Below are 17,429 nucleotides of genomic sequence, written 5' to 3'. Positions count from 1 at the left end.
CAGTGGCAAGCACTCTGATGCCAGCACATGGTCTTTGACTGCTTCATATTTGTTTTATTATATATTATACATTATACTATATTATTTATGTTTAAGTAACATGTATTCTTGGCATATATATATACTTTATATTTGTATAATAAAGATTTTAATTTTCTTACTTTTGACTAGCTAAGCATTTATAATTAAGTAGTTTTAGTTTTTCTTTTTTATGTTATTGTTCTATTAGGACTACTTAGGCTCTAAAGATAGAAAATCTTCATCTTAGAACAGGCTGTGCCATGTTAGATAGAGACTATCATAAACAGAGAACACTCCGTTTTCATTTTACGTTAATTGGTTTTATATAGATTCCCTGTTATTAAGTAAGTTAATTATTTTTTTGCAATAAATTTTATAAATAAAAATAAATAAATAAATATTAATTGATAGAAATTATTCGACTGTTAACAATCAAGTCTCACAAACAGTTGGCCCGCTGTACGGGGATACATTTATAGATTTATCGTATTTTTTGTATGTGCATATACATATATACATAAATATATATATTTACACATAAATATATATATATATATTTATATAAACAAATATATATATACATATATATATATAAATATATATATATTGAATTTTATTTATGTATTGACGTAAACTGTACACTTTCCTTTTTCTTTTGGGCTATAGCTGTTTTTCTATTTCTTCAATATTATTTTTATTTATGGGAAACATATTCGATAACCATATTTGCCGGAACAAATCGGTTTCTTAGAACAGGCATTTGCATATATAGGAATCAATCGCAAAATGTTGCGATACTAATATTTCTGGCTTGCCAACCTTTCATATACTGAGCTTACTCCTAGTACAAGCAGAATTTGTCATGGTGTTTTTTGTGCCATTTTGTAAAAAATGAAATGTATGTATAAATTAATAAATAAACATAATTGTGTTGGAAGATTTTCTCACTATAAAGCTTATATTTATTCAGGGATAGAGAGGAACGGAGAGGAGAATGCGGACAAATATAATTTATTACTATTTATTAGTTTTATTAGCTTATTAGTTTTGATAAATTTAATATTTTTTGTAAATATATCTATGTCGTTAAATATCTTTTTATAAGTATCCATAATACGGTAAATCGTAGCTCTTTTTTCTTCTGCATTTAGGTATGTGGAGAAGTTGTGTATAACGCGTTTGTCTCTGTGGTACATTAAGATGAACGTGAGTAGCCAATTCAGGGGAATCTATTTTATCAGATATTATGTTGGTAACACTTTATCAGCCGTGGTTCGTCTATCAGCGAGAGTTTGAATATCATGAAAAATGCATGCTTGGCGATAATCTGTGAAATTGAGATGTAGTCCATGGTTCAAGTTTTTTATAAACATTTTTTAATTCTTTCGATTTTGCAGGAATTAATTTTAGAAAAAGGAGACCGGGGTAGAAAATTCAAGTAAACTCCGAACATAAGAATAATTTATATTTTTATATTGGTATTTTGAAATAGTTTGCCTGTGCGTAATATAAAACCTAGTGTTTTAAAAGATTTTTCAGTGATACCATCGATGTGACTTTTAAAAATTAATTTTTCGTCTAGGAGGATACCTTAATCACGTACCATGTCGACAGATTTAATATTCGTATAATTTGTTATTGAAACTGATAGCACTGGTCTTTCTTTTGAATGTAATATTTAGGCAATTAATGGTTAAGTGATAGTTTAGTATTTTAACAATACACTGACAGTCTTGTGAGGTCCTCCCGCATTTTATGATAGTCATTGGTATTTTTAATATTTAAGTATACCTTTATGTCGTCTGCGTACATAATGCGTTTAGAGTTATTAAAACAATCGCCTATATCATGGACATAGACATTGACTTAAAGAGGTCCTAGATGGCTACCTTGAGGGACGCCAGATGGAAGCAAGGAAACGTGAGAAGAGTGCCCGCCAACGACGACTGCCTGACTCATTTTACTGATGTAAGAACCAAGCCAACATAGAAGATCTCTATTCATTCCGAGAGAATTAAATGATCAACGCGATCGAACGCCTTAATTAATAAAGAGGAATATAATATAATATAAGTATGGAATGCGCGATGAAATAAAATTATTATTCCGGTATAATAATGTTAAAATTCTTATAAAAGAAATGTTATGCTTCGAAAGCGAAAAAAGAGTTTTTTGCTAAATTCTCCTAATTTAAAGAATGTCGCTGTAGGCGAATAGATACCAGTGGCGAGCGGTGAGTTTTTAAATTGGTAAGCTATGAAAATTCTGATAAAATGTCCACAGCGGTAGTATGGCATATAAAAAACAAGTCTATTTTATATTTAATAAATAATTCCTTACAAATGGCTCCAGCGGCTAATAGTTTCAGTAAAAATATTTTCTAATGTAGCACAAACATTTGATTTAAAAAAATACAATTTAAAAAAACATACTTGCAAAAAAAAAATGGAACACCTGTGGACTCGAACCCCCGCCTTCATCATCAAAAAGCAATGACCCAACCGCGCAGCTATTTCGCGTTTTGGGCAAAATGTCGAAAACATAATTAATGAACTGATTAATTCATTAGCGCACCAGTTCATCTTTGGTTAAGTCAAACTATTATAACTTGTCTTGAAATAAAACACTATTTCTTAATAAATGATAATAATTAAATAATTTTAAAGTATTCCTTACCGAGTACGATAGTTCACCAAACAAAACATAAATTACGTTTTGAGAATCATTGTTTCATCGACATTTATATCACATTATTATTCACAAAACGACATAAGTTATGCATATTATAATTCTTTATATATATTTATTCTTAACACTATACACTAGTAACGTTTTTATCATAACTCTAACTAAATTATAAAGGTTTAAATGGATACTGAAGAATAACCTACAATATTCAACTGTCATCGTTTGCACAAAAACGAATTACAATCAAAAAACAATTAGCGAATCTTTGTTTTTTTAAAACCCACTAAAGGATTTATACTATATTATGGATTAAAATATCAATTCTTTTCGATTAAAATATCAATATATTAATTTATTTTAAAGCAAATTTACTTTCAAATCACCGAAACATAAGTATGATCAATTACTGTCAACTACTTACTTATTATTGTAACTTTCGTGTTAAAACATACAAAATATATTCGTTATCTCTTTTTCACACATAACGAGTGCGTATATTGTCACCTCCCTTAGACTGTCATAAGTCAAATTGATGTATTTTAAAGAATACTAGCCCTTATGAAAAAGTATTGAAAGACTAAATTGCATTAATGAAAGCTGCAAGATTTTACTGTAATCGCAAGTGTAATTTTTCGAACGAGATTCTAAAGTTTTAGGTTAAAGGCGTATTTGAATTAGTGGTTTTAAAGTGAGTAATCTCGTGTAATCCAGTAGTAATAATTTTGGCCAATAGAGGCGCAACTGGTCGCTGCATGGAATAAAGGAATATATAAATTTACTTACCCAAGAAAAGTAATATATTTTTTTGGTGAAGTGTAAGTGTAATAAAACATTACTTACGATGTCAAAAAAATATGGTACGCTGCATGTAATCGATTATAAGGAGCATTTGCCCCTGATAGATACGGTAGCATTTATATACACTACGTATACGCGTAGGTACTGAAATTGTAATACGTATAGTTTTCTAACTGAATTAGGAAATTGATGTTATCATATTTTCATTTCATATTTTCATTCATATTTAATAGGTATTGTGATTAGAAATCTACAAATACGTTTGTGCAATTTTAGATTCACAATAATTAGGTTGTAAACAGACATTTTGTTTATTGCTCGTAAATACTAAAGAAAGTGCAAGTTTTTGGGTTTGTTTAGTAAATCCCAAAAGAAGCATGTTTTATTTTGCTTTTAGAATATCGTTCTGGACATCGAAGCTTCGGCTAGGTGCACCGCACCTACTTCGGTTTCGGTATAGCCATAAATCAATATGAAAAGGACACAGAATTCTGAACCTAAGTCTGCACACGTGTTTTAATCTCCAGAATGTTGCACTATAAAAGGAATTGAAAAACAAAAGGGAAAAATATTGTTTACGGCATTTGCATCATTGAGACATGATCCTGTAAATACAGCAGATAGTTTGTGTAAGTGAGTTGTTGATGCCAAAATACAGCAATAGGTAAATTGGGCAGGTCACAGAGGATTAAAAATTGATTTCCATTCCAAATGAATATTATCGCAGAAGAAATTAGTACAGCTATTCGAAGGTATTTTAGAAGAACGTGTCTTGCTCGTTTTATGGATCGGTGTCCGGGACATTGTTTGAAGACCATAAATCTTCTTGACCATGCTCTCCGGTAGCTAGGATTGAAATAGTCTAAAGTCGGGATGTACTGGGAAGATATAGCTGGCTCTTTCTTTCGTACGTTTATACGTGGAGATATCCTTTTATGTGAGCAGACAACACCTACGTTTTCATATGTGATCTTTGGCGGGAATTAGGTTAAACGTGATTGGACAAAGCAGACCAATCACAGAACAGCATTCCTGTTTCGGGCAAAGTGTACTGTTTTGATAGGATTTTTTTGTTGCCGATACGAAGAAAGATGTCATAATATTCCATAAAACACTAATATACTAATTTGACCCAATAAGACAATGTCTTCCCTGAATGTTTCAGAGTATTTGTAATTATGTTTTGATGTTAGATTTTCCCATACTTTATATTTTAAGCACTGGAGTCCGGTGGACTTGTGAATTTTAGTAACATTTTGAATGTGTAACACTATTAGAAAATGGGAATCGAGTTGGGGTAGAATGGGATTCGAACCACGGACCTTTGGTCCGTGAGTCCGAGACACTAGCCACAGGACACAGGACCACAACCCAAAGCTTTATTTTTATAATTTATTTTCAACATCCAGTAAGAATCTCCATGCGTCTTTCTCTCTGACTCCCTACGACTTGGTTTTATATAACTTATCATATTTAATATAATTTGTTTTTTTTTTTTAAATACCGTTTTGTGTACCAATGCCGTTAGTCGTGTAAAATAAAAATAATACATACGAGTTTTATTATTAAAATAATAAAAAATATCTCTCATTGAATACATTTTTGTTATTTTTTTAGGTTAACCTTTGTTATATTTCTTTTTTATTTTATTTACATTTTTTATACCACAATTTTAATAGGTACTTTTAATTTTCTTGCTATTTTTATTTTTCTGTAGATATGAATTGAAATTTTCGATTTACTTTGTTTTATTTTTTATCTTATTTTATTTAATTTTTTATTTTGATTTTATTTTATTTCATAAGAAAGCCAACAGACATTTATACATTTATAAGAATCAATTATTCCATAAATACATATCATAAAGTCCAATTAGAGGCTTCCACATAATATTGTTATTGTAAATGTTGTCACAAAATTATTCATAACATAAAATAACTAATCATACAAAACTTATAATATTACTAGAAATGTAAATGAATATTGGTCACACAGTTGCACATTATAATAAATAATACAACTATAGTTGACCATACAGTGTTCATTTATTATGTGCCTACATACAGAACTGCACATAACCTGCATAATATAGGCTGCGGATTCAAGGCGCAACAGCATCACTTGAATTATTTTTGGAAATTTCACTTTTGAAGGAAGTTAAAGATATTTTATTAATATCAATACAATTTAATTTCTGATTACACATATGGCAAGTTCTATTTACAAATGAATTTTGAAAAGATTTAGTTGAGCATTTAGAAATTTTAAAAAGAGATTGGTTTCTGGTCTGCGTTACTGGGACTCTAAAATTAATAAATGACAGAATCTTAGGGCAATCTATCATGTTATTCAAAGTTTTATACATAAAAATGGCATCACCCATGTTCCTTCGAGTTTGGAGAGTTTGGAGTTTAGGTAAGTTTATAACTAGACTAGACGAGACATAAAATGACTAGACAATATTAAATTTCTAATGTAACCCTAACGGGTTTTTTAAAATTGTAAATAAATAAAAAAAAAATAAAAAAATAGTTCATCTGGACCTGTATTCTGAGTCAACCGTCTAAAATTGCAATACGATAAAAATTTTCATTGTATAGATTCAATTCGAAGATGCGAATTCTAATTGACTTCGAACAAATGTAAAGTAAAGAGTTCTAAGAGTGCGCGCATGATTGAATTCTCTCCCTATACGGAAGAGGAAACCTAACATTTGGTATGATTTTTTCACAATTGAGTTGACATGTGCCTCAAACCTTAACTTACTGTCAAGTAGAACCCCGAGATCCCGCATCTCATTAACTTTAGTAAGTATTTGATAGTCAAGGCAATAATTATGGATGATTTTAAAGTTGTTCCTTGAAAATGTGAGCACAGAGCATTTTTTAATATTCAATTTTAGTAAGTTTTGTTTAGAATATAAATTTAATCTATCGAGATCTTCTTGGAGTTTGACACAGTCTAAATTAGATTTTATTTTTAAATACATTTTCATGTCATCAGCAAAAAGTAAAATATTTGCAAATTTAAAGCACTTACTAATGTCATTGATAAAAATTATAAATAGTAATGGCCCCAAATGCGATCCTTGTGGAACGCCTGAGGGTACATTTACAACATCGGAACTAAACCCGTTTACGACTACTGATTGTAGTCTATTATTAAGGTAAGACGTCAGCCACCTGTGTAGATTACCGTGGATACCCAAATTCCATAAATTATTGAGTAATATACTATGCGTAACAGTGTCAAAAGCCTTTGAATAATCAGTATACACTACGTCTACCTGAGTTGTTTCGTCCATTGCTTTTAAAACAGATTCCAAAAATACAACAAGATTAGAAGTGACGGATCTAAATTTTACAAAACCATGTTGGTTCTCGAAGATAATGTTTTTGACAGCATTATAAAGTTGACTGTGGACTATTTTTTCAAAAAGTTTGCTGATAATTGTTAATTTTGAGATTGGACGATAATTTTTTATATCATTTTTGGAACCAGATTTATATATAGGTGTTATAAGGGCGCTTTTCCACATATCAGGAAATATGCCTTCACTTAATGATAATTGAAATAGTGGAAATAATGGTTTGGCGATTTCATAACAACACATTTTAATGAAATATGAAGATATGTTATCACTACCCCCGCTTGTACTATTTGACAAACTTTTAATATGACCAATAATCATCCTTTTTGAAATTGAAATAGAAGATATGTTGACATGATCATCAGATTGTTTGTTTGTATAAGGTAATTGTGTGTTGGGGGTGCAATGATTGAAAGAAGTAACAAAATGCTTTGAAAATAACTCACAAATATCACTGGGATTGTCCGCTGTAATATCATCAAGAATCATGAATTGCGGCAAACCATGATTTTTGTTTTTACTCTTAACAAAATTCCAGAATTGCTTTGGATCTTTACTAATTTTAATCTCAGAGTCATTTACAAAACTGTTTAGGCAATCTTTGGCCATTTGTTTTTGTCTTGCGCGCAGAATATTAAACTCAATCTTATCAAGGGGGTTATTGAATTTCTTCCATTTTTTGAAAATTTTGTATTTTTCTTTAGTGAGTTTAATTAATGCTGGACTGGAATTAATACAGGATACGAGTTATTTGCTTTGTATTCTTTCGTGGGAATATTTACAGATATAATTTCCCTTAAGATGTAATAGAATCTATCCACAGCAGTGTTACAAGAAAGATTAAAAAAATCGCTATCCCAGTTGACATTCTGAAGGGAGTTATTAATTGTATTATAATTTGCCTTTTTAAATAATGTTATAGTACGGGAGTGATTAGGCATCGGTGTAAAAATGGATAATTCAAGTTTAATACATATAGCGATATGGTGCCGACAGTCAGGGATGAGAGGCTGGCTAATCTTTGAGACTTCCAAATTATGAGAACTTACGACTAGATCGAGATATTTGTTGTTATTAAAACTGCAATACTGTGATAGACTAGTAAACGATAACACATCTGAAAATTTAGCTGTAGTAACAGTTTGATTACTATTTGCCATATACATGGTCCCATCGATACTCTTATGGCAAGAGGCTTGGGGCAGAATAAAATCACCTATTATAATACATTCATCATTGGGATGTTCAGTTCTAATATCACATAATTTGTCGAGAAAGATTAGAGAATGAGATAAATGGTGGAATAGAGACACAGCATAAGTTAATTTTTAAATTATTATTAATAGTTAATGTTACCCATATGTCTTCAACTGATGATTCCCATACAAGTTGATGAAAATCTTTGTATTCTTTTTTCAATCCAATCATTACACCACCACCACGTTTGTCACCTTCTCTATCATGCCTGTAAACCTGATAACGGTCGTCAAATAGTTCAGAATTATGAATATTAGGGAGTAGCCACGTTTCTGTTATAAATATAGCATCATAGTCGTTATTAGTCACATTAAGATAAAAGTCATTCGTCTTTGAACGCAAACCAGTTACATTCTGATAATATATACTTATTTGAGCTTTGGCCCTGAATTTTTATCTATAGAAAACCAACCTAGGCAGAAATTGCATGAAAGATAGTTAATAATTAAAGTATGGAAAAAGCAGTTACAAAACAAAGTAAAGAATAATATATAAAAAAAATATTATAAAAAAATATCTTGCAGCACAAATTCAGAAGTCACTTGAAGTACCGAGCTGGCTTCACTCTTTCGGACAAATATTTGGCCATATTTTATCCAAACAAACTTGAAGTTCCTTTCCTTACACATTGTGCGGGCTCGGCTAAAAAGGGATCAGGTTGCTGTTGTTAAGTGTTCATTTATAAAAAAAATATTATTCCCCGGAAGGTTAAGACCATCGGTAGTTAAGTCTTTATTTTTCTTCGCAGCTGCCAACATTTGATCCCTGACTTTAGTTGATGCAAATTTAACAATGATCGGTCTCGTAAAATGCGGACGGTTTTTTGGGAGTTCTTTAACTCGCACTCTGGTAACGACATTAACATCTGATTGTGCAAGTTGGACTCCTAGTAAATCTCCAAGGGATTTGATTACGTGTGGTACCTGTTCGCTTTTCTTTTCAGGTATGCCTATAATTTCTTTAAAAATATTTAAAAAAAGTTATTACATAAGTTTTGCTGTTCACTTCTATTAAGTTTACTTTGAATGTTCACTACAGTTTTTTCAAGTAAATTTACTCTTTCTTTGACATTTTCAATGCTCTTACATTTTTTGTCCAAGGTTGAGATTTTATTAGAGAGATCTTCAATTTTTGAACGACAAAATTCTATACTGCTTTTGATATCTTTAACTTCTTCATAAATTTTATTCATTTCTCCTAAGAGGACTTTTTTCATATCATTAAGTGCTTCATTAAAGTTATGTTGGTTTGTCTCCGAGCCTTCGGGACGGCGGGTACTGCGTGTGGAACTCAAATTGCAACAATAATAATAATGGCAGTAGAATTTAGTGTTGATGTTTTCGTGTGAAATTTTATTTGATAGATTTAAATCAGTAACTTACTGCGACAATCGAAGATAATAATTGTACACAGAACACTGATAAAAATGAGTCTATTTAACTTGTGCAGTCGAGATGACAAGGCGAAATAACACTTTTTAATAGATTTGTTAAATGACAAGTGAGTTATCTTGTTTTGATTACATTTATGAGCACACACTATTTGTAAATGCGTTTAATTTTTTTTCTTATATTAAAAATCTATTCCAGTAAATTGCCATTCTTTAATTTTAATTGTATTATTAAACTCTATTTTTTTTACTTAAAAAAAATAAATTTCTTTAAACTATTTTTTATGTCTATTATTTCATACGTATATTATGTCAGTACTCTTTTAATTTGATTATTAATTAAGCACCTGATGACAAACTATTATTTAATGAATATAATTGAACTTTGTTTTCTTTATCATTATAAATACATTTATGAAAATTGTATAAATGTGTATATTTTATTGAATAAAGACTCTATGAAAAAAAAAAAACATCATATATTATAATAGCGTTATCTTGTATAATACAAGCTCAGTCACTCACTCAGTCACTCAGTCATATACTTATAACCCTTATTGTTATTTAAGTAATGCCATAATACTACAAGGGTCAGTCAAGTGAAAGTGCATTCCTCCACATACCTGAAACCGTTTTAACGACTGTGAGCCTTCGTATCGGTTTCACTCATACAAAAAGCAATGTTTTTTTGTCAATAAACGAGTTACGCTTTCAAAACTTTCAATTTCACATATCGCAATTTTACTTAAATTTGACTCTACTTCTTTCATTTCCCCTTTTTTTCATATATATATATATTTAATACTGCGTCATATTCGGCCGAATACTGTATACCAAATGATGAAAAAAAAACGCAACGTAGGTTTTAGTCAAAAATGTATATTAAAAAAATATTATTGTAGATAAAATTAATACTTATAATCTATCGGTGGTAAGTTGTGATGAATGAAATATTTTTAATATATTAAAATACAATCACTTTGTTTTTATGAACCACTTTTATTATTATGATTTGACAACCAACTAGTTTCGGCAATACTATACCTTCTTCTGGGTTAATTACAAACTAACATAACATATACAATTTTCACAGTGATCACTATTTGTGTTGGTTTTCAAATTATAAAAATATAAGTGGTACATAAAAACAAATTGTTTTTTTTTTATATACTGAATAATAATGTTCCACAAAATAAATGCTTCAAACATCACAAATATTTTTGTTCAGTATTTATTGGTAGCAAACGATTGCGACTTTCCTCATAAATAATAACTCGCGAGATCATATAGTTACACAGCACACAGCACACAGCACACAGCACACAGCACACAGCACACAGCACACAGCAAACACACAGCCACTGTTTTATCTTCACTACAAATTTCGTTATATTCCTAAATAGCCGATTTTTTATCAAATGGTGCCATGATGTACAATGAACAAATAAATACTAATTACTAATTAATTTTACTAATAAGGACTATTCATAACACAACGTGATTTAATAATGACGACATGTTCAATTTGCAAATAAAATAAATACGCCCGCCCCGTCACCACCACACGCACCACGAAAGCGTGGCCGTATATTCGGTACTCAGCCAAATCACAATTCGTGGCATCTCTAGTACTTATGTCCTCACGCATTTTGAATGTTGTACATGGTAATTTCCAAATGTCTCTCTATCGTCTTATGGTTTCTTTTAGCATAATTTGTATAAATATCTAATAGTCTATGCGTTTGCCTACCATGGAAGAGATGTCGGGTTTAATTCCCGACATGGTTGACGGGAAAAAAATATTTTAAACGTTTTATAACACTAGAATATTTCATAGTCCCTAGACTGACATCTGAAGCGTAACACTGATCATCTTGAATGGAACTTGAAATTCAATTGACACCAATTATGAAATGTTGCGATAAAAATGCTATTTTATGAATGATTATTTACGTTGAGATAAAAACATTGGGTATTAATATTTCATTAATGCCCTCTAATGTAAACAAGAGGTAATTTTGTTCGCTCGAGTTTATTAGATTATATATTTTTCTGTTCAGAATAAATATTAACAGAAACAATTAAATTAATTTATTCATTTACTAATTCATTCATTCATTCATCAAAACATTAATATTCACTAACCTGATAATGGCTTTTTAGGCTGTGCCTGTGTTAAACCATAATAATTAACATTAAAAACACATACGAAAGTAACTTAAAATAAAGAGTGATTAAAATATATATGTTTCAGAATAACAGGCCAATCGGAATATATAAGATTAAAAAATAATTAAAAATGAAACAATGTACAAAAATAACAACCTATTTGTGGAATAAATTATCAGGTCTGTTATCAATTTTGTGGTAGAGGCCGATTATTGTTTTTTTTTGTAATTATATTTTTTCATTTGCTTTAGTTTATTTTAAAATATATTGTATAACTGCACACGTTATAAATATAAAAACTCTTTTCTTTTTATGTAAACCCCTTAAGGGAGTTGAAAGTTTTTATAATTTTATACAGGAAAAAAAAATTAATTGTAAAAGCATATAAAATATAAATAAACCTAGCATGAAACATAACTTTCTATCTATAATATGACGTTTTATTTTGTAAATAAAATATTTTATCTGTTTTCTACAGGTTTGTGATTTTATAATATCTAAGAACAGTACTATCAAATCAATAAAGAAAATCATGCTGACAAACCAGCCAAAGGTTTAGAATTATTTGTTTCATTCACAGCTCGTACGCATTTGGCTCGAGCGAACGAAAGAACGAAACTAACTAGAGACATGAAAGACACGAAAGATATGGAGACGCAAATGATACGATGATGCGAAAGATGCGGAGATATGATGACCTAAATGAGCCGAATGAGCAAAAGATACATTCGTTCTCAATTGAACTACTTAAAAGATTCGGTCACTTTGGTGATGCAGATCAAGTGACACGCATCTTCTCGGTGACAGGGTTTTGCCGCCCCTCGTAGCCATTGTAGCCCCGCTTATTTAAAGATTATTAACAACATCAATTCAATTAAATCACAGTAAAAATATTGTTAGTAGGTAGGAAGGTACTACGTAAGACCAGTTAAGTATTATTACCATAAAAAATATTCTTAGGTACATAAATAAATCAACTGTGGTATAAAAAGTTAATTTTGTAGAATAATCATTCAAACCAGCCAGAGGCAGTTCTTAACGCTTAAAAGACTGAGGTAAATAATTCATTTGCGCGCGGTGATGTAACATTGTGTTACCACAAGCAAAAGACGGAATTTTCTAAAGTTCAGACACTATATACTGGAAAATAATTTATTTTCCAAAATTTACAAAAAAGCTCATATAATTTAGCCCAGTTATAGCAAAATTAATTGAAAACCATAAATACGCAGGTCATCTTACTTGCGTGCGTGCATCCCCCATCACTGTCAGTAACCGATTGAATCTCCTTTCTTACAAACACCGGCCACTAAACATCGTCTCTGAATTTTTATTATGAGTTCTATCTTCGTGCTCTCTCTTATACATATTTATTGCGGTGTTCTTCGCGTAGCAAGGATAAATATTTTTTTGTATTAAAATCTAGCATAGTTATACAAATTCTACATTCCCAATCTCATGTGAAAATGTATATTTAAAGATTACAAAAATTACGACTACCCCGTTTGAAAAAACAAGACATATATTCTTCCAGTAGCCTTTATTTAAATTAAAAATAAAATGTGTAACCACATACAGGCCATGCCTTTGTGGGAATTTTTTTGTGTTTATGTAGTAGTTTTTTTGTATTTGTTACTAATGTATACCTATTGTAAAATGCAAAAAAGAAATTATGATAAATAAAAAAAACATTTACATTTAGGCACGTTGGTATTTGAGGGTACTACAGTAGAACTCCGTTAATCCGAATTCCAGTCACCCGGATTGTCAAATATCTGGATAGTTATCAGAAAATAAAAAATAAAGGAGACGTTATAATAACAAACAAAAAATGACGCTGGCCGTCGGCACGTTTTCGCGTCAAAGCAATAACTTTGCTGGACATGTTTAGGTTTGTTTTTATGTGATAATGTCTATCACGCATTAATCCGCATAATTGGAGATTTTCTGTGTACGCAAACCGGGCAAAATATTTTTTTCTTTATTTTGAGCAAATCACAATCACTGCACAAAGAGGCCGATAAGCAACAACATAGAAAGAATTAATTAAATTTCTAAGATTGCCAACTTTGTAATACTAAAGTAGAGGTTGCCATGGTTGGCACCAAACCCTATAATTTGAAATTAAGATTCTCAAAAATAAAACCATATTTTGAACTGACAATGTTATAATTGTTGCAAGCAATTCCATTCTGATTCATATCACACTTTTTTAAGATTTTAAATTTTGCGAGTAATACCTTCACTTGTATGTTTTTATTTTAAAGTAAAAACGATGATCACAAATACTTGATTCTTGTAATGCAACATACGTACTTGATACTATATATTTAAAGAATATTTTATGTGTTCAAATATTTATTAATAAAAGTATTTATTGTTATTGGTACATTCTGTCATTTATATTTCTGGTTCGATTATTATTATTATTGATTTAAAATGTTTATTTTTTTTGAATTAAAAAAATAAATACTATTAAATAAAAATAATAATAATATTATTAAATAATTAATAATTTATCCAAAAATATATTTTTTTTTTACCATTTTAACGAGTTGTAAATAACTCACTATTAGAAAATGGAAACCACGTTGAAGTGAACTAGGGTTCAAACCTCGGACCACACCCCGATCCACATTTGTATTTATGTTAATTTTTTAATTTTATTATTATTGATTTGAATAGTCTAAGCATCATTTAATGAAAAAACTTAAGTAACAAAAAACGGTTCTGCCTAAATACAGGAAATTCCTAGCTAGTCGAGACCTGAAGCAAATAATCTGTAGATTATAAAACTGTAATGAATTACTAAATGTTATTAAATATTTAAACATAATCACTTACCGACTTTTTTTTATCTATTAATAACATTTAGTCAAATGTTTGACCACAAAGTTAATGCTTAAAATATTAATAATACTGTAATTTATTATTAAAAAATAAATTTCTCAAATAATATCAAAGAAATTTATCAAACCCAAAATTTTACTTTTCATACAATTAAAAATATATTTATTCTGTTTCCAGGAAGCAAGATGTGACGCTCCTCTGGTGGACTCGTCCGCTCTCCCACTCGAGCACCGGTCCGGGGGGGCCTTCCCTGTGGGGCCCCCAGCAGCCCCCGGAGGGGCGCTGCAGACCTCCCGCTCTGACGAGGCTTGGCCGCTCGCCTCTCCCGACAGCCCTCAGATTAAACACCTCCAAGTGCAATGTGAGAAAACGCACATGCGAGTCAATATCGAATTCGACCGACCATTCTACGGAATGATCTTTTCCAAGGGATTCTACAGTGATCCCCACTGCGTACACCTAAAACCAGGAACGGGTCATCTCAGTGCGACGTTTGAGATCTTCCTTAATAGTTGCGGAATGTCAAGTTCTGCTAATCACAATGCTGCGGCCTATGGCAGTCCCGCCCCTAGCGGCAGCTACGTAGAGAATACTATCATCATCCAATACGACCCGTATGTGCAGGAAGTGTGGGACCAAGCTCGCAAGCTCAGGTGCACGTGGTACGATTTCTACGAAAAGGCGGTCACCTTCCGGCCATTTCAAGTCGACATGCTCCACGCGGTCACTGCGAACTTTCTCGGAGACAACTTGCAATGCTGGATGCAAATTCAGGTTGGAAAAGGACCATGGGCCTCAGAAGTGTCTGGCATAGTGAAAATCGGACAGACCATGACGATGGTACTGGCAATCAAGGATGATGAAAACAAATTTGACATGTTGGTGCGTAACTGTGTTGCTCATGATGGAAAGAGAGCTCCTATACAGCTCGTAGATCAGTATGGATGTGTAGTAAGACCGAAAATTATGAGTAGATTCCAAAAAATTAAGAACTTTGGTCCTTCCGCATCGGTAGTGTCATTTGCGTACTTCCAAGCATTCAAGTTCCCAGATTCTATGAATGTTCACTTCCAGTGCGTTATTCAGGTATGTAGATACAACTGCCCCGAGCCAAAGTGTGCCGGTCAAGGTCATGGACTATCTTCGGAGTATGGAGTGCCTTTACTAGGAGGCAACAGTTTAGGAGGAGGCGAGTATGGACCACCGCACTCGGAATACGGCCCTCCGCCATCACTACCTCATTCCGATTATGGGGTGCCTCCAGCATTCCCTGACCCTCGCCATCCAGCCGATGCATCTGGAGCGTTTTCAGAAAACCGCGAAGATTCTGTTCCACCACCTCAAGCCCAGGTTTCAACGTCAACGTCCAATGCACCTAACCTCTCATCACCTAAACCACAGTCTAAGAACGAAGATGACGTAAACATTCTGTCGCCACCTCCGTCCGGAAGGTATCATTACAACACTGTCAAGAGGAAGAGCGGAATCGTCGATGATTCGGAAATAAATTTGGCATCGCTAGGCGGACGGCCAAGATCAGCCGATGACTTGCCCGATCAACTACGGGGGGCTCGCAAAAGAAGGAACCCGGACATCGCCGAATTCGTTGTTTCAAGAATATACAAACGAGAAGCGCAAGAGATGACGGATGTCAACACCAGCAGAATTATACAAGTAGTAGCTCCCGGAGACGTAAACTTCGCCTTGAACAATGCAGCCGCCAATGAGACTGTGATAGTCCAGTCAGCGAGAGAGGCTGATCCCGAGACGATATGTATGTCTTTACCTAGTTTCGTAGGTGGTTTGGTGATGCTGCTATTGGTGCTGGTTGTAGCCTCTCTTGTTGCGGCATTCCTGTTGGTGCGCGTGCGCGCTGTTGACCGGAAAAACGCGAGTGCCGCTTTCGTAGGAGCATCGTACGACAATGCTGAATTCGTCAAAGTAGCCAACTAGATATGCCATCGGTGGTCCGAAAATTCGTTTAGAGACTGTAAACAATGTAAAAATAATTAATGTAAGAGTTCGCGAAAAGGTGAAGAAGACTTTAAGGATCCAAAGATGGTCGAGTGTATGATTAATACGAAATATTCGTGTCGGATATCCAACTCCTTCCCTGGTCCTCAGAATTCCGACAGAAAGGCTAAACCTCCCCTACTCATCCCGTTCCCCTACCTTTTCCCAATGACCCTAACCGTGCGACTTCTACCGTGACTCTAAAGCGATTTTGTATTCAATTTCGCTTTTTTGCCACAGCCGAAGTTAAAAAACTAACAAACTTTATTTATTTATTAGATATTTAAATATTTTAAGTATTTATTTCTAAAAAACAACGAACTTGAAAAAACGAGTTGACAATTGACTTCCTTAATAAAAAATATGGTAAAAATTAATATTTGATACAGATTCCAATATTTCCTTAAAAATTTACTAAAACGACGGTAAATTTGTAAATATGTATAAATTCACAATATTTATATAAAAATACCATGAAGTACTTAAATGTGTGTATTTTATTTGTGTTAACCCGAAATGATTTGTTTGAATAAATACAATTTTATTTTGTAAACTGTTGACTATTTATTTTTATTCACCCTTATGAGATACTACTTTCACCAAGTCGTTTCTACCCGAAGGTAGGTAGATAGGATGAAATGCCTTCTATTTTGACATACGAATTTAGTTTCTTTCGCTTTTATAATATTGTCATACCTTTTTAAAGACTTCTGACAAAAATAGAAATAAATTTTAATATAATAAATAAATCTTACTGGATATACATGTTGGCCGGAAAAGTGACGTCCAAAGAAAAAATGTAGGTGCCTCGTGTTGAGGGGTATTCGAATCACCCCCATGTATGTTCCGCGATATTGCATGGTTTTTGAGTTA

General features: G+C 32.1%; 1 protein-coding gene across 2 annotated transcripts in view; it reads left to right on the top strand.

Moving 5' to 3' along the window:
* Positions 1 to 17,109, top strand: part of dyl (transmembrane protein dusky-like) — a 100,317-nt gene extending 83,208 nt beyond the window's left edge. For both annotated transcript variants that reach the window (XM_088242036.1, XM_088241980.1), the window contains one exon: positions 14,721 to 17,109. In XM_088242036.1, coding sequence (XP_088098162.1) covers positions 14,721 to 16,496 — 1,776 coding nt within the window. In that variant the 3' untranslated portion in view covers positions 16,497 to 17,109. The remainder of the gene's footprint in view (positions 1 to 14,720) is intronic.
* The last annotated feature ends 320 nt before the right edge of the window (positions 17,110 to 17,429 follow it).

Source organism: Micrasema longulum, unplaced genomic scaffold, assembly GCF_059751315.1.
Source record: "Micrasema longulum isolate JH-2025_06_02 unplaced genomic scaffold, ASM5975131v1 h1tg000015l, whole genome shotgun sequence".
Classification (NCBI taxonomy): domain Eukaryota; kingdom Metazoa; phylum Arthropoda; class Insecta; order Trichoptera; family Brachycentridae; genus Micrasema; species Micrasema longulum.
The sequence above is the reverse complement of the archived record's forward strand: the minus strand, read 5'-3'. Positions and strand labels throughout refer to the sequence as shown.